The 18,575-nt window shown below is 42.4% G+C and overlaps 1 protein-coding gene across 1 annotated transcript in view; it reads left to right on the top strand.

Moving 5' to 3' along the window:
- Positions 1-11,706, top strand: part of LOC137304807 (secretory carrier-associated membrane protein 2-like) — a 31,388-nt gene extending 19,682 nt beyond the window's left edge. The window contains exons 6-10 of the mRNA XM_067973533.1: positions 629-788; positions 1,836-1,937; positions 8,222-8,339; positions 9,021-9,204; positions 11,358-11,706. Of these exons, the coding sequence (XP_067829634.1) occupies positions 629-788; positions 1,836-1,937; positions 8,222-8,339; positions 9,021-9,167 (527 nt within the window). The 3' untranslated portion in view covers positions 9,168-9,204; positions 11,358-11,706. The remainder of the gene's footprint in view (positions 1-628; positions 789-1,835; positions 1,938-8,221; positions 8,340-9,020; positions 9,205-11,357) is intronic.
- The last annotated feature ends 6,869 nt before the right edge of the window (positions 11,707-18,575 follow it).

Raw genomic sequence — 18,575 nt, 5'->3', positions numbered from 1 at the left:
GATGGCTTGATAGAGGTCCACAAGATTACAAATAGTTATGATTGTTGTGTTAATGTTTCCACTGGTTGATGAGATGGTAACAATTTAAAATGATCAGAAAAGGAATAAGAGGGGAGGTTGGGAATTTTTTTTAACACAGGGTGGTTAGATTATGGAATTCTCTGAAGCCATTGTTTAAACAGACCCCATAAATCCTGTTTAAAAAGTAATTAGATAATTGCTTGAAAAAGAGGACTGTCAAAGGGGATGCGTGAGCAGGAGATTGTATTTAGATTAGGTAGTTTATAGAATCATAGAATAATGCAGCACAGAAGGAGGCCATTCGGCCCACCGTGTCTATGCCGGCCCTTTGAAAGAGCTATCCAATTAGTCCCACTCCCCTGCTCTTTCCCTATAGCCCTGAAAATGTTTCCTTTTCAAGTATAGATCCATTTGCCTTTTGAAAGTAGGTAGTTCACGCGAAGAAAAACACTGGCAAAGACTTGATGGGCTGAATGGCCTGTTTCTACTCGTAACATTCTATAATTGTCTGACTTTAGAATGTAGTTGCTTTGAAGTGATCACCTGGTTAAATGTGCTAGTCTAAGTCATTGAAATCTTGCTTTTTTTGAAATTTTTCTTCCAACAGTTCATGCAGTCACACTATTCTTGAACCTCCTTGCTTGCCTGGCTGAGTTTATTGTTAAAGCAGACTATGGAGTAGACTTTGGCTTGGCAATCTTGTGGTTTTTACTCTTCACTCCTTGTGCCTTCCTCTGTTGGTATAGGCCAGTTTACAAGGCTTTCAGGTAAGGCGTAGCCTGGGTCAGTGCTGTGGGAGTGGGGGGTTATTGGGGTTGCACGTGGAGAGTCAAGACCAAATGTAATCTTCAGATGAAGCAGGATGAGAGTACGGGGGATAATTGGACCAGGGCAAGCAGATGTAATGGAGGCCCTATTTTAATGTAAAGGACCATCAGTCCTTATTTTATATTTTGATTATAAATTCCGATGTCCACATTTATAATGGAAACTGCCTATGTAAACTGTTCACACTAATTACATCCTGCCATCAGTTATGGCGCTGCAGTGCCCCCATTAGTAGAGAGTATAATTACAGCATGACAAGTTTACGTAGATAATTTCAATTTTAAATGTGGTCTTCAACCCTTGGCAGCCATTTCAAGGATGGAACTGCCACAGACATTGAAGGGGCTCACTTGTCTGCTCTCACTGGCAGAATAATACAGGCCACTTAAAGAAAATTATCTCAATGATTTCTAGGTCTAAATCAACACTGATCAGTAATGCACAACATTTGAAATTGAAATGGATAAATAAAATCCCAAATTACTGCTTCTCAACATTTTTTGACTCTTCAGAGATGAAAGGATCGTGACATAATTATGACAAGTTTTTGAAACAATATTCTGAAAAGATGAGAATAAAAATGGGGAAAGAAAAGAAAATTGTTTTGAGATTCAAGCGTAAATATGACTAAAATTTGAGAGCAAAAGACCCAGACTAAAACTAGAACCAAATTTCTTCAGAAGGCTAAGATGAAAATCCAATCAAATCTTGAGATCCAGTGATGAGGCTGAAACTACAAAATTAAAATTTGTGGGATTAAAACACTGATGTTGATGTTACAGCAAGATCTTGACATCAGCCAAGCATTACTACTTCCAGGTAACAGAATCATTTAAGATTATAAAGTTGATTTTAGAGGTAGTTGTCTCATGTAACACACATTCAGTGTTACGGTACTGATGGAATGAACTGAGCAAGTGGGAGGGGTTAAATGTCCAGGGAGAATGTTTTTGTAAGAACTGACTTTTCTGAATCTTGTTTTTCAGGTCCGACAGTTCGTTCAACTTCTTTTTCTTCTTCTTTGTGTTCTTCTGTCAAATTGCTCTCTATGTCATTCAGGCAGTTGGCATTCCCAAATGGGGTGTCAGGTAAGCATTCCATTCCACAATAAGTGAAAGAAAAGCGTAACTCTTCAGTGTGAGTTTTGAGTCTTTTGTGAGTTATCTGTTGCTTTCTGCATCTTTTTCTATACCCTTTCTTCAACAGATTTCAGTAGCCTGTATAGGCAGCTGATCAGACCCGTTCCGTGCTGACTATTCTGGTCACTGGAGAGGCACGTATTTCTTATACTGACCATTCTTTCTCAATCCTCATGCTTGCTGTGTGTGTGTGTTTCTTTTTAAAGCCTCTCCATTTCCTTAATCTGCCTGCTCTGCTGTGTCTGGGCTCAGGAATCCCAAAACAAGCTTGCCTTGGCAGATCCCTTTGTGACTGTTGTCCACTTGTAGCACATTTCTTATGGTTGCTGTACCACTCGATGATTAGATTTCTCTTGCTGCCCCAAAGCAAATATTCTTCTATACTGGCACAAGAAAGATGGTGCTACAAATGAATTACATGTGTTTCTGACAATACAAACCTCTCCTAACATTTGTCTGGCTTAAATAATTAAGATAATATAAAGTGCTCATCAGAACGCACTCTACTCCTGATAACTCGAGTAGTTTTTTTTGCTCAAAAGCAAAATTGAATTATCCAGTGATTTGAATTGACCAGTAATTGGATTTAACCAAGGGAAATAAAACGCTAGCCTTCAGGAAAAGTGCAAAAAGAATTTGAATTATCTAGTAATTTCAAATTAACCAATTTTGGATTGAGGAGTAGACTGTACAGAGTATTTATAGTTTTGCGTTATTTCCCACACCCTTAATTCTAATTTTGTGTTGTTTTGGCTAAACTGTAGAAACTTCTACCGGACCAGATTAAATTTGCTACTGAAGCAAAGGCCAACTCTAATGCAGTTTGATGTCATTTAAAAGTTGATTCTTAGCTGTACAGAATTCTGATCGCCATGCCCAAATATCTTGCTGGCTGGAACCTAACCCAAGGGAGTACTGATTAGTTCAGCTGTACCTGTCCTAGATAAGTCCCCTTTATTTTGGTTGTGGGGGGAGGGGTGGGTGTGTGTGGGGAAGAGATATTGTATTTTGAATAATATTCTTTCAATCTCCTATATGACACTTTGCATACTCATATAATCCATGGTAGACTTGTTAGTTTAGTTTTACAATAATTATTTAGAGCGTTTAACATGGCAAAATGTCCCAAGGAACTTCTCGAGGGGCAGGAAGAAGAGAATTGGGCTCAAATGAGCTTGCAAATTTGTGTATATAAATACAAAACTTGGTTGCATAAAATCTTTAACCAGCCAGAGAGACTTTTTTGCTAATTACCTCAATAATGTAAAAGATTCAACCAGATTTTAATTTAACTTCGTCTTTGTTTGAAGTGGTGTTCCTTTTTTTAAAAATGGGTGTGCTATCAACTATCTGCCCTACCAAAACAACTGGGACAAGATCATTTCAATAGAGTGAAATTGTGAGGTCCAGAGTTCCATTATAGGAACTTGTGATTTACCAGCCTGGGGCAATGCCCTGTATCCGCAATGTTTGCAATGCAGGCAGATTGATCTATCAAGAGGGTGCAGCAGTGTGAACAGATCTGCAAAGTTCTGTCGTGCCACTGGGTTTGACTGGTGCAACAAACATCACAAACAAATGTAAGCAGACCTCTAGTAAATCTGTAGCTTTGGTGGGAGAGGTTGGTACAGCGAGGTCCTACTGTACTATGTTTGTATGTCCATAGGAAGTGAGCTAGCTCCTTAAAATTTGCTTTTCTGCTGAAATTGTGGGTTTTCTTCATCCTGGGGTACTTTCCAAAACTGGTCTGATGATTTGTTGCATTATATGTTTCAAGATTCTGTGTTTATATACTAGCTCATGTCCTCAGTAACTTAAAATTCTAAATGAGATACAACTTCCTGCCATCGACCCAGTCGTTCCTTTCAATGCTGGGCGAGCTGGAAAAAACGCCAATGTTTTACATACTCATAATGGAATGAGGTGGGTCAAGTGGAGCAAGTGACAGTGGGGGGATATTTAGGGAGCAGTGATCATAGTATCACGAGGTTTAAATTAGTTATAGAGAAGGTTATGGAGCAATCTAGAGTAAAAATCTTAATTGGAGGAGGGCCAATTTCAGTGGGTTGAGAATGGATCTGGCCCGGGTAAATTGGAATCAAAGATTGGCAGACAAAACCAATCGAACATTGGGCAGCCTTTAAAGAGGAGATGGTTCGGGTACAGTCTAGGTACATTCCCAAAAAGGGGAAAGGTACGGCAACCAAAGCCAGAGCTCCCTGGATGACAAAAGAGATAGAGAGTAAGATGAAGCAGAAAAGTCTGTATGACAGACGTCAAGTTGATAATACAAGTGAGAACCAGGCTGAATATAGAAAGTACAGAGGAGGAGTGAAAAAGGAAATAAGAGGGGCAAAGAGAGAGTATGAGAATAGACTGGTGGCCAACATAAAAGGGAATCCAAAAGTCGTCTACAGGCATAAAAATAATAAACGGGTAGTAAGAGAAGGGGTGGGGCCGTTTAGAGACCATAAAGGAGATCCACGTATGGTGGCAGAGGGCATGGCTGAGTTACTAAATGAGTACTTTGCATCTGTCTTTACCAGGGAAGAAGATGCTGCCAAAGTCACAGTAAAAGGGGAGGTGCTTGAGATACTGGATAGGGTAAAAATTGATAGAGAAGATACTAGAAAGGCTGGCTATGCTTAAAGTAGATAAGTCACTCGGTCCAGATGGGATGCAACCTAGGTTGCTGAGGGAAGTGAGGGTGGAAATTGCAGAGGTTCTGGCTATAATCTTCCAATCCTCCTTAGATACGGGGTTGGTGCCAGAGGACTGGAGAATTGCAAATTTTACACTCTTCTTCAAAAAAGGATGTAAGGATAAACCCGGCAACTACAGGCCAATCAGTTTAACCTTGGTGGGGAAATTTTAGAAATGATAACCCGGGACAAAATTAACAGTCACTTGGACAAGTGTGGATTAATAAAGGAAAGCCAGTACGGATTTGTTAAAGGCAAGTCATGTTTAACTAACTTGATTGAGTTTTTTGATGAGGTAACAGAGGGTTGGTGAGGGCAATGCGGTTGATGTAGTGTATATGGACTTTCAAAAGGCATTTGATAAAGTGCCACATAATCGGCTTGTCAACAAAATTGAAGCCCACTGGGTAAAAGGGGCAGTGGACACGGATACGAAATTGGTTAAGTGACAGGAAACAGAGAGTAGTGTTGAACGGTTGATTTTCAGACTGGAGAAAGGTATACAGTGGTGTCCCCAGGGGTCATTACTAAGACCACTGCATTTTTTGATATGTTAATGACTTGGACTTGGGTGTACAGGGCACAGTTCCAAGTTTTGTGTCATCTGCAAATTTTGAAAGTGTAGTAAACGGCGAGGAGGATAGTGATAGACTTCGAGAGAGCATAGACAGACTGGTGGAATGGGTGGACACATGGCAGATGAAATTTAATGCAGAGAAGTGCGAAGTGATACATTTTGGCAGGAAGAACGAGGAGAGACAATATAAACTAAATGGTACATTTCTAAAGGGGGTGCAGGAACAGAGAGACCTGGGGGTATATTTGCACACATCTTTGCAGGTGGCAGGACAGATTGAGAAAGTGGTTTAAAAAAGCATACGGATCCTAGGCTTTATAAATAGAGGCATAGAGTACAAAAGCAAGGAAACTATGTTGAACCTTTTATAAAACATTTGTTCGGCCACAATTGCAGTATTGTGTCCAATTCTGGGCAACGCACTTTAGGAAGGATGTGAAGGTCTTAGAGAGGGTGCAGAAGAGATTTACTAGAATGATTCCAGGGATGAGGGACTTCAGTTATGTGGATAGACTGGAGAAGCTGGGGTTATTCTCCTTAGAGCAGAGAAGGTTGAGAGGAGATTTGATAGAAGTATTCAAAATCATGAAGGGTTTGGATAAAGTAAATAAAGAGAAACTGTGCCCATTGGCGGAAGGGTCAAGAACCAGAGGGCACAGATTCAAGGTGATTGGCGAAAGAACCAAAGGCAACGTGAGAAAAAACTTTTTTGTACGCAGCAAGTAGTTATGATCTGGAATTCATTGAAAGGGTGGTGGAAGCCGATTCAATCGTAGCTTTCAAAAAGGAATTGGATAAATATTTGAAGAGAAAAAATTGCAGGGCTATGGGGAAAGAGCAGGGGAATGGGATTAACTGGATTGCTCTTACAAAGAGCCTGCACGGGCTCAATGGGCCGAATGGCCCCCACCTGTTTCTGTAATGATTCTATGACTATCATACCATGACTATCTCAATAATTTTAAAGACTTCAGATTACATCAGGTGTGTAAGAACACTGTCCCAGAAGGGAAAGCAGTTGTAACTGAACTTAGCCCAGTCTGATGAGTTCAGAGTCCTCTGCGTCTGGATCGTATGTGAAATGGGTTTGGACAGTCTCTGCCCAGTTCCCAATAAACATGGGTCCAGAGTGTCAAACAAAACACAACAGGGTAGACATGGAGAAAGTGTTTCCACTCAAAGGGGAGACCAAAACTAGGGGCCATAAATATAAGATGGTCACTAATAAATCCAATAGGGAAATCAGGAGAAACTTCTTTACCCAGAGAGTGGTTAGAATGTGGAACTTGCCACCACATACAGTAGTTGAGGCCCATAGCATTCCTCAATGTTCCCTTCCTCCTACATTGTACAGGCTTTTAAAACTCAAGCCTTGGGTAGGGGGGTGGGGGTGGGTTGTCACCTACACACACATTTCTTGATTTATCTCGCCAGGCTACTGCAAAAAGAATATAGAGGCTCTGGAGCAGGTGCAAAAATGTTTTACAAGGATGATACCAGAACTGAGAGGTTATAACTATCAGGAAAGACTCTCTAGAAAAGAGCAGGCTGAGGGGTGACTTAATAGAGGCCTTTAAAATTATGAAAGGGTTTGATAGGGTAGATGTAGAGAAGATGTTTCCACTTGTGGGGGAATCCAAAATTGGGGTCATAAATATAAGACAGTCACTAATAAATCCAATAAGCAATTTAGGAGAAACTTTACTCAGAGTGGTTAGAATGTGGAACTTGCTATCACATGGAGTAGTTGAGGCGAATATCTAGCTTTCCCTTACGGGCATCTATGCTAAGTACATGAGGGAGAAATGAATAGAAGGTTATGCTGATAGGGATGGATGAAGAGGGGTGGGAGGAGGCCGTGTGGAGTATGAACACCAGCCTGGACCAGTTGGGCCGAACGGCCTGTTCCTGTGCTGTATATTACATGTAATTGGCAATCACGTTCTGAGGCCGTGAGGGAGCCTGGTGTGGAAAAGGCAGAATGTCACACACTGGTTCAGTGGGGGTGCACTTTTGAGTTTTAGAATAAGTAGGGGCAGAATAGAAGGGGGAGGAAAGAAAGTGTAGTCTGCATCTAGCTGTATTTGAGATAAATGCCACAACTAGAAAAAATGTTCCAGCACTCATCCCTCATTTATAAGAGCTGCCAAACCAAAATCATCATCAACCAGGGGATTTATTTTTAAGATGTTTGCATGGTAGGAAATGGTAAATCTACAAAATAGCGATTGACCAAAAAGGCAGGCAGCACCAGGCTGCAAGGGGGAGATTCTTTGCTCTGGTCAGGGAGTGTTAGTGCCTTTGTTAAGTAAAGGGTCCACTGAGTGGGTTATTATGCACTTATTCTTTATTTTTGCAATGGTATGCAAACAGAAGTTATACTGATTTTTATCAAATTCTGTACTCTATTCTGTCTGTTTTGCTTACTGTGGAATAAAGCAGCTTACAAATTGAACAGGACGTCATCTCGCCTAGTCCATCTTCAGAGTGATTGCAGGAGTACGCGTGCATAAGACACAGAGATCTGGTCCAGAACACAAGGGAGTTTCATTGTTGCACTCCTGGGACCGACTGTCGCGCTAGGAGATATAGGGCAGTGAGAAGTCAACTGTAAAGTGGGAGCAGCTGATGCAATGAACCCAAGTCGATATATTCAGCAGACTCAAATTCATAATACCTGGCAACAGTGAATCTTCTGCACCCTCTCTTGGGAAAAAAAACTTGCAGCTTTATATAGTTTCTGTAAGTAATGTAGAACTACACTGGTTTCCCCAAGACTCTTACTTCATCTTCCTATTGTGTTTATGAAGTGGCATGTTTTTGCAATTTGTTTAGTAGTTCAGCCAACCAGAATGGTTTGCCTCCTGCCTTAACAATGGTCCTTGAGTTCTGTAAAATAGCGATGAAGTACCACCAACTAACTAACTTAGACCCATTTGTATTTCTCTTTTCAGTGGTTGGATTGCAGCTCTTAGTTGGGTAAAAGCAAACCTTGCTGTGGCTGTGGTCATGATGGTGGTAGCAGTATTCTTCACAGTGTGTGCAATCTTGTCTTTGTTTCTGATGCAAAGGGTAAGAATGCCTACTTCTATCTTTGTAACATTGCCTGCCTCCATCAACTTACCTTCCTTAAGCAAGCCTTTGACGCCTCCAGACCTGACTCTTCCAGTGCTCTCCTGGCCATCCATCCTTCACGCTCTGTAAACTTCAGCTCATCCAAAAACCTGCTGTTTGTATGCTATCCCACTAACCCCTCACCCCAACCCATGTTGACCTATATTGACTCCCAGTCCCCCAATGCCCCACACTTAATTTTTTAATCCTTGTGTTTAAATCCTTCCATGACCTTGCCCCTCCCTATATCTCTAACCTCTGCCAGGGCCACAATCCCCACCTCCCCAAACTCTCCGTTCCTTTGACTCTGCCTTGTGCATCCCCCCCACTGGATAGGAATTCTCTCCCTAAACCTCTCCCCCCACCCTCCAGCCTTAAATCCTTCCTTAATACCCACCTCTTAACCAAGCATTTGATCACCCTCTCCAAATATCTCCCTTTTTTTGACTCCACATCTATTTCTTGTCCTTGTGCCTCTGTGAAGCACTTTGTGATGCTTGCCTACATTTAAAGGCATTATTTCAATGCAAGTTGATGATGATGAAGAATAAGAAATATACTGGTGTAAATTTGGACAAATCTGAATTAAATCTTTTTTTAAGATTGTGTTTTTTTTTCTCTCTCCCCACCCCCTTCCAGGTACATTCAATATTCCGCAGAACAGGGGCCAGCTTTCAGAGAGCACAGGAAGAATTTTCACAGGGGGTCTTCACCAGCAGTGCGGTGCGCACTGCTGCAGCTTCTGCTGCATCAGCTGCTGCACAAAACACCTTCCAAGGAAACTAAATACTGGAAATTGCTGTTTTTCAAAACTTTCCTCTTTGTACGTTCTTTATAAAGATGCACTTTCATTGGACAAAATGTGTATTTTGTGTGTCTACCTGTAAGAAGTGGAGGGGGGGAGGATATATTTGGCTTTAATCAAAGGGTTTTGAACAGACTGTTTGGTACTATTGCTGCATTTCCTACTTTAGGGAAACAGCTGCTCAGTGGTTTGAAAAATATTTTTTTTCATATTTTCCTGTATGAAGAATTATTGGGCAGTTTGTTGATCATTGGGGAGGTACGTTTGCAGAAGGAAGAGTAAAATATCAAGCTAACTTTTTAAAGTCTTAATTGTAATGATGACTATCTTCAACAATCCATTAAACACAGTAGGTTTCAATAGCACCTGAAGTATCGTTCAACACTATTGGTGTTGTATGCAAGAGCTGGTCATCTATTATTCAATAGCGTTACTTCAGCTTGGATAAATGTGTGGGGTGTGATTGATTTTTGGTACGGTGACTAGGCTTAGTGTTTCTTTATTTTAAAGAAATGTTTGGAAAAGTTGCATGATGGAAACCTGGCAGCACGTCACAATACCGTGTGTTCAGGAGTAAAAGCTTTAAGTACATAGTTGATTGTGTTGTCCTCTCGTCAGTTATTTTCTTCCAATTGTAAATTTTCAAACATTTGGCTACTTAAAAACAATTGAGTATTTAAAGGCAGAAAATTCTGGAAACATTCAGCAGATCAATCAGCATGTTAATGTTTCAGGTGTAGACCCTTCATCAGAAGTGGAAGAAATTACAGATGAACATTTTTTTTTAAAAAAGGGAAGGGTGGGGGGGGGGGGGGGAAGAAACACAAGCGCACCCAATTTTTCCCCCTCCTTCCCTTTGCCCTGTTCTTTTTTATAAATGCTCTTCACCTGTAATTTCTTCCAGTGCTGACAAAATGTCTACACTTAAAACATTAACAGATCGTTCTCTCCACAGATGCTGACTGACCTGTTGAGTGTTTCCAGCATGTGCTTGAGTTTTTTTTGATTTTCCAGCATCTGCAGGTTTTTTTTTGTCGCTTTTTGTGGTCATTTAAAGGTGTGCTTTTAGGCAATAGTAGTATTATATGTGCAGTTTTTTCCTTCATCAAATTGCTTGATGTCTGCTCTGAAACACTAATGCCCCTGTAAGAATCATCTACATAAAGTGGTCAACCCATTCCCCCCCCCCCCTTTTTTAAATTATATCTGAAGTATTTAGGGGAAGGAGAGGAGCAAGTATTTGCAAGAAGGTTCTTAAGGATTTAATTGGTCAGATTTGATGATTACTCTGAATTGTGTGGATGACCAGTTGGTCTTAATTCATTTGGGGCTAAAAAAGAATTGTTTTCTTTTTAACTTACTTTAAAAGGTTCCCTTTAGTCATTGGCATCTTCTGATAATCCTAGGTAAATGGGTTTCTGTGTAACTGGGGCCTGCACTCCCAAAGCTTCCCCCTCCCCCAACCCCCTTAGGTTAAATTGGCTTACCTGTTTTGCCCTATTATTGTGCAACTGAATGCTGGCTACAGAATAACCAGCAAGTCAAAAAGTGTGCTTAGATCAGGGCTTCCAAATTGGGTTTGTTATGATCAGAATTCTTTTTGGTTCATACTGCATTAGGGTTAAGGTTGCACAACCTAGATGGTAAGCAAACTTTATTTATTTTGGTAAGTTTCTCTTTTTGCTTTTTACTATCCCACCTCCACAACTCCCCCCCCCCCCCCCCCCCCCCCCCCCAAAAAAAAAAGTTATCCTCAGGTAGGCAAGATAGACCCATGGACTTGTGTTAAAAGTTCTCCTTGGTTGAGCTGTGTCTATCTCGTCTTTTTTGCTCTTCTCCCAGATAACTGGCTAAACCAAGCCCATAGGAAACCACAAGTGTGAATGTTGGTTGAGACTGGGATTTGGCCTCTTGATCACTAGTGGAAGTCCAGTGCTCTCCAGCACTGTCGCTACAGCCCCTTCATTATGACGGTTACTCCCATGATGATAACGAGCTTGTTCTCAGACCTCACTCATAGAAATTGATCTTTCAGAGCCCTGAGCTTGAAGATTGAACCATTTTTGTGCTATGCAGTGTAATTGCCACTGAAGTGTTAGAACACATAGAGGATGTAGTTGCAAAATTCCTGTTTGAGTTATTCACAAAGATCTCTTTTCTTCCCCCTACAGGTTAGTTTGGCATATAACAAGTGCTGTACTACCAACTGAATCTGGGTACATGAGTTTAGCACAAAACTAGACAGAATGAGTACAGTATCAATTTAGGGATTGTCATCCTTTAGCTTCAGAGCTCTTGGTTTACAGGACTTACCTTTATAATTTGAGTATTGTATGTATTAAAATCATATCAAAGTGAGCTGATGTAATTTTTTTTGATTTCACAAATGTAAGTGGGATGTTTATTTGCTTGAACAAGCTTTCCAGTGGAATGTATGGTGTTAGCTTTTCATTGTTTAAAAATAATTCCATGCACATGTCCTTTAAAACATTTGTGCTCAAATAAAGATCTTTAACTCAATTGCTGTTGTTCTTTGACTGTTTAGACCAAGTAAAGGAGGGAGAGAGAAAACAGGGAACTATAGGCCAGTTAGCCTGACATCAGTAGTCGGGAAAATGCTAGAATCTATTATTAAGGACATAATAACAGGACATTAGAAAATCATAATATAACTAGGCAGAATCAATACAGTTAATGAAAGATTTGTCAAACACTATTTCCTTATCAGTTTTTTGAGGATGTAACTAGCAAGGTAGATAAGGGGGAACCAGTGGATGTGGTATATTTATATTTGGATATTCAAAAGGCATTCACTAAGGTGCCACACAAGAGATTGTTATGCAAGATTAGGGCTCAAGGGATTGGGGGTAATATTAGCATAGATTGAGGATTAGTTAACGGACAGAAAAGAGGGAGTAGGAATAAACGGGTCATTTTCGGGTTGGTGGGTTGAAACTTGTGGGGTGTGTCATAAGGTTCAGTGCTTGGGTCTCAGCTGTTTACAATATATATCAGTGACTTAGATGAGGGGACTGAGTATAATGTATCCAAGTTTGCTGATACAAACCTAGGTGTGAAAGTAAGCTGTGAGGAGGATGCAAAGAGGCTGCAAACTGATATAGACAGGTTAAGTTATCATAGTAGGTACAGCTCAGGAGGCTCAGTCCACCGTGCCTGTTTTGGATCTTTGAAAGAGCTTTCCAATTAGTCTCATTCCGCTGCTCTTTCCCCATAGCCCTGTAAATTTTTTCCCTTCAAGTATTTATCCAATTCCTTTTTGAAAGTTTACTATTGAATCTACTTCCACTGCCCTTTTAGGCAGTGCATTCCAGATCATAACTCGCTGCGTTTTTTAAAAAAAACATGTTTCTTCATGTCTCCGCTGGCACTTTTGCCTTAAATCTGTGTCCTCTGATTACTGATCCTTCTGCCACTTGAAACAGTTTCACATTTACTCTATCAAAACCCTTCATGATTTTGAACACATCTATCAAATCTCCCCTTAACCTTCTCTTTTAAGGAGAACAGCCCCAGTTTCTCCAGTCACTCCACATAACTGAAGACCCTCATCCCTGGTACCATTCTAGTAAATCTCTTCTACACCCTCTCTTAAGGCCTTGACGTCCTTCCTAAAGTGTGGTGCCCAAAACTGAACACAATACTCCATCTGTGATCAAACCAGTGTTTTAGCATAACTTCTTTGCTTTTGTACTCTATGCCTCTTAATAAAGCCCATGATCCCATATGCTTTTTTTTAATGCCCTTCTGAACTTGTCCCACCACCTTCAAAGATTTGTGTACATATACCCCAGGTGTCTCTGTTCCTGCATTTCCTTTAAAATTATACCATTTAGTTTATGTTGACTATCCTCATTCTTCCTACCAAAATGTATCACTTAAAACTTCTCTGCATTAAATTTAATCTGTCACGTGTCTGTCCATTTCACCAGTCTGTCTATGTCCTCCTGAAGTCTATATCCTCCACATTGTTTACTACATTTGAGTTTTGTGTCATCTGCAAACTTTGAAATTATACCTGTGTATTACATAAATTAATGTACATAATTTGGGAGCTGAGTTCAACACTTTTTTTCATATTAACACTGGTATCCATAATAGACACAGTGAGTGGGTGAGAAGGTGGTTGGTGGAGTATAATGTGGGGAAATGTGAAATTATCCACTTTGGTAGGAAGTATAGAAAAGCAGAATATTTCTTAAAAGGTGAGAGACTAAGAAATGTTGGTATTCAGAGGGATTTGGGTGTCCTTGTACAAGAATCACAGTATGTTAACATGCAGGTACAGCAAGCATTTAGGAAGGCAAATGGTATGTTAGCCTTTATTGCAAGTGGGTTGGAGTGTAAGAGTAAGGAGGTCTTGCAATTATATAGGGCTGTGTTGCGACCACACTTGGAGTACAGTGTATAGTCTTTACTTACCTAAGGAAGGATACACCTGCCTTAGAGGGGCTGCAACGAAGGTTCACTAGATTGATTCCTGGGATGAGAAGGTTGCCCTTTGAGCAGCAATTGAGTAAAATGGGCCTTTCATCTCTGGAGTTTAGAAAAATGAGAGCTGATCTCATTGAAATGTATAAAATATTAGAGGGATTCATAGGGCAGATGATGAGAGGCTGTTTCCCCTGGTTGGAGAGACTAGAACTAGGGGTCATAGTCTCAAGATAAGAGGTTGGCCATTTATGACCGATGAGGAAAAATTTCTTCATTCAGAGGGTTGCAAATCTTTAGAGGGCTGTGGATGCTCAGTCGTTGAGTATATTCAAGATTGAGATCGATAAATTTTTGGACACCAGGAGTCAAGGGATATGGGGATAGGGCGGGAAAATGGAGTTGAGGTCGAAGATCAGCCATGATCTTATTGAATGGTGGAGCAGGCTCAAGGGCCCCTATGGCTTACTCCTGCTCCTGCTCCTATTAGTTATGTTCTTATGTTAACACTGTTTCATGGAATGAAAAACTTTTGATCAAACTTGATATATGTTTCTCCCATTGAGTGAGTTATTCAATTCCAATAATCGACTGACCTGGAAAGTATGAATTCGGAATCAGATTTTGAGAGAAGAGATAATAAGCCTCTGAGGAATGGTTCTGCTGTTGCCATTTACACCTCCTCTGGATCCATTTTGTGTTTCTTTATTGTCCCATTATGACTCCCCCCTTTGGCCTTGCACCATCATCCCTTTCAAAAGCAAAATACTGCAGATGCTGGAAATCTGAAATAAAAACAGAAAATGCTGGAGAAGCTCAGCAAGTGAGGCAGCACCTGTGGAGAAAGAAACAGAGTTAACGTTTCAGGTCAGAACCATTCTGATGAAAGGTCTTCGACCTGAAACGTTAACTCTTTCTCTCTCCACAGATGCTGTTTGACCTGCCGAGTGTTTCCAGCATTTTCTGGTTTTATTTCAGATTTCCAGCATCTGCAGTATTTTGCTTTTGCATAAGCCTCTGAGTATTTGATTCATAGCTCCTTAGGTCTGAAGAACCTCTTGCTACTCCATTTAGTAATTCCACATGTGCAGGCTTGAACTGCAGAGCTTTTGAACTGATTAGCTTGACATGCAACTATTCCTCACAGGCCAGGCCCAGTATCCTGGAATATTGTTTAAATCTGCCACAGATGGTTTGACTCTTGATGGGAACCAACTCTTGAGCATCTTGGATAGGCTCCTGGCACTTTTTTTATTCGTTCATGGAATGTGGGCGTCACTGGCGAGGCCGGCATTTATTGCCCATCCCTAATTGCCCTTGAGAAGGTGGTGGTGAGCCGCCTTCTTGAACCGCTGCAGTCCGTGTGGTGAAGGTTCTCCCACAGTGCTGTTAGGTAGGGAGTTCCAGGATTTTGACCCAGCGACGATGAAGGAACGATGATATATTTCCAAGTCGGGATGATGTGTGACTTGGAGGGGAACGTGCAGGTGCTGTTGTTCCCATGTGCCTGCTGCCCTTGTCCTTCTAGGTGGTAAAGGTCGCGAATTTGGGAGGTGCTGTCGAAGAAGCCTTGGCGAGTTGCTGCAGTGCATCCTGTGGATGGTACACACTGCAGCCACAGTGTGCCGGTGGTGAAGGGAGTGAATGTTTAAGGTGGTGGATGGGGTGCCAATCAAGCAGGCTGCTTTGTCCTGGATGGTGTCGAGCTTCTTGAGTGTTGTTGGAGCTATACTCATCCAGGCAAGTGGTGAGTATTCCATCACACTCCTGACTTGTGCCTTGTAGATGGCGGAAAGGCTTTGGGGAGTCAGGAGGTGAGTCACTCGCCACAGAATACCCAGCCTATGACCTGCTCTTGTAGCCACAGCATTTATGTGGCTGGTCCAGTTAAGTTTCTGGTCAATGATGACCCCCAGGATGTTGATGGTGGGGGATTCGGTGATGGTAATGCTGTTGAATGTCAAGGGGAGGTGGTTAGACCCTCTCTTGTTGGAGATGGTCATTGCCTAGCACTTGTCTGGCGCGAATGTTACTTGTCACTTATTAGCCCAAGCCTGGATGTTGTCCACGTCTTGCTACATGCGGGCACGGACTGCTTCATTATCTGAGGGGTTGTGAATGCAACTGAACACTGTGCAATCATCAGCGAACATCCCCATTTCTGACCTTATGATGGAGGGAAGGTCATTGATGAAGCAGCTGAAGATGGTTGGGCCAAGGACACTGCCCTGAGGAACTCCTGCAGCAATGTCCTGGGGCTGAAATGACTGGCCTCCAAAACCACTACCATCTTCCTTTGTGTTAGGTATGACTCCAGCCACAGGAGAGTTTTCCTCCTGATTCCCATTGACTTCAATTTTACCAGGGCTCCTTGGTGCCACACTTGGTCAAATGCTGCCTTGATTTCAAGGGCAGTCACTCTCACCTCACCTCTGGAATTCAGCTCTTTTGTCCATGTTTGGACCAAGGCTGTAATGAGGTCTGGAGCTGAGTGGTCCTGGCGGAACCCAAACTGAGCATCGGTGAGCAGGTTATTGGTGAGTAAGTGCCGCTTGATAGCACTGTCGACGACACCTTCCATCACTTTGCTGATGACTGAGAGTAGGCTGATGGGGCGGTAATTGGCCGGATTGGATTTGTCCTGCTTTTTGTGGACAGGACATACCTGGGCAATTTTCCACATTGTCGGGTGGATGCCAGTGTTGTAGCTGTACTGGAACAGTTTGGCTAGAGGCGCAGCTAGTTCTGGAGCACAAATCTTCAGCACTACAGCCGGGATGCTGTCGGGGCCCATAGCCTTTGCTGTATCCAGTGCACTCAGCCGTTTCTTGATATCACGTGGAGTGAATCGAATTGGCTGAAGACTGGCTTCCGTGATGGTGGGGATATCGGGAGGAGGACGAGAAGGATCATCCACTCGGCACTTCTGGCTGAAGATGGTTGCAAACGCTTCAGCCTTGTCTTTTGCACTCACGTGCTGGACTCTGCCATCGTTGAGGATGGGGATGTTTACAGAGCCTCCTCCTCCCATTAGTTGTTTAATTGTCCACCACCATTCACGACTGGATGTGGCAGGACTGCAGAGCTTTGATCTGATCCGTTGGTTGTGGAATCGCTTAGCTCTGTCTATAGCATGTTGCTTCCGCTGTTTAGCATGCATGTAGTCCTGAGTTGTAACTTCACCAGGTTGGCACCTCATTTTTAGGTACGCCTGGTGCTGCTCCTGGCATGCTCATCTTACACTCCTCATTGAACCAGGGTTGAATCCCTGGCTTGTTGGAAATGGTAGAGTGAGGAATATGCCGGCCATGAGGTTACAGATGTGCTGGGATACAATTCTGCTGCTGCTGATGGCCCACAGCACCTCATGGATGCCCAGTTTTGAGCTGATAGATCTGTTCTGAATCTATCCCATTTAGCACGGTGATAGTGCCACACAACACGTTGGATGGTGTCCTCAGTGTGAAAACGGGACTTCATTTCCACGAGAACTGTACGGTGGTCATTTCTACCAATACTGTCACGGACAGATGCATCTGCAACAGGTAGATTGGTGAGGACGAGGTCAAGAAGGTTTTTCCTTCATGTTGGTTCGCTCACCACCTGCCGCAGGCCCAGTATGGCAGCTATGTCCTTCAGGACTCAGCCAGTAGTGGTGCTACCGAGCCACTCTTGGTGATGGACATTGAAGTCCCCCACCCAGAGTATATTCTGTGCCCTTGCTACCTTCAGTGCTTCCTCCAAGTGGTGCTCAACATGGAGGAGGACTGATTCATCAGCTGAGGGAGGGTGGTAGGTGGTAATCAGCAGGAGGTTTCCTTGCCCGTGTTTGACTTGCTGCCATGAGATTTCATGGGGTCCGGAGTCAATGTTGAGGTCTCCCAGGGCCACTCCCTCCTGACTGTATATCACTGTACCGCCACCTCTGGTTGGTCTGTCCTGCCGGTGGGACAGGACATACCCAGGGATGGTGATGGAAGAGTCTGGGACGTTGGCTAAAAGGTATGATTCTGTGAGTATGGCTATGTCAGGTTGTTACTTGACTGGTCTGTGGGACAGCTCTCCCAATTTTGGCGCAAGTCCCCAGAAGTTTGTGAGGAGGACTTTGCAGGGTCGACTGGGCTTGGTTTGCCTTTGTCGTGTCTGGTACCTAGTGATCCATCTGGTTCTATTCTTATTATGACTTTTTTTTAAGCGAGATTTTACAACTGAGTGGCTTGCTAGGCCATTTCAGAGGGCAATTAAGAATCAACCATATTGCTGTGGGTCTGGAGTCACATATAGGCCAGACCGGGTAAGGACAGCAGGTTTCCTTCCCTAAAAGGGGATTAGTGAACCAGATGGGTTTTTACAACAATCCGGTAGTTTCAATGGCCATTATTACTGGTACTAGTTTTTTAATTCCAGATTTTATTTAATTAATATGAATTTAAATTCCCCAGCTGCTATGGTAGGATTTGAACTCATGACTCCAAATTACTAGTCTAGTAACATAACCACTATGCTACCGTACCCAACATCTGTAACATCTACTCTGAAGCTGTGCACTGCCTCGTGGTATATGTTTCTTTTATGCAATCATGTGACCATTTCATCTTTCTATCCTCTTCTAGGTACAACAACAGCAACTTGCATTTATATAGCACCTTTAATGTAGTAAAACCTCACAAGGCGCTTCACAGGAGCGATTATCAAACACAATTTGACAGCGAGCCACATAAGGAGATATTAGGACAGGTGACCAAAATCTTGATCAAAGAGGTAGGTTTTAAAGAGCGTCTTAAAGGAGGAGAGAGAGAGAGAGAGAGGCGGAGAGGTTTAGGGAGGGAATTCCAGTGCTTAGGGCCCAGGCAGCAGAAGACGTGGCCGCCAATGATGGAGCGATGAAAATTGGGGAGGTGCAAGAGGCAAGAATTGGAGGAGCGCAGAGATCTCAGAGG

The sequence above is a fragment of the Heptranchias perlo genome, chromosome 38 (assembly GCF_035084215.1).
Source record: "Heptranchias perlo isolate sHepPer1 chromosome 38, sHepPer1.hap1, whole genome shotgun sequence".
NCBI lineage: Eukaryota > Metazoa > Chordata > Chondrichthyes > Hexanchiformes > Hexanchidae > Heptranchias > Heptranchias perlo.
Note: the sequence above shows the minus strand (reverse complement) of the source record. Positions and strands in the feature narration are given on the sequence as shown.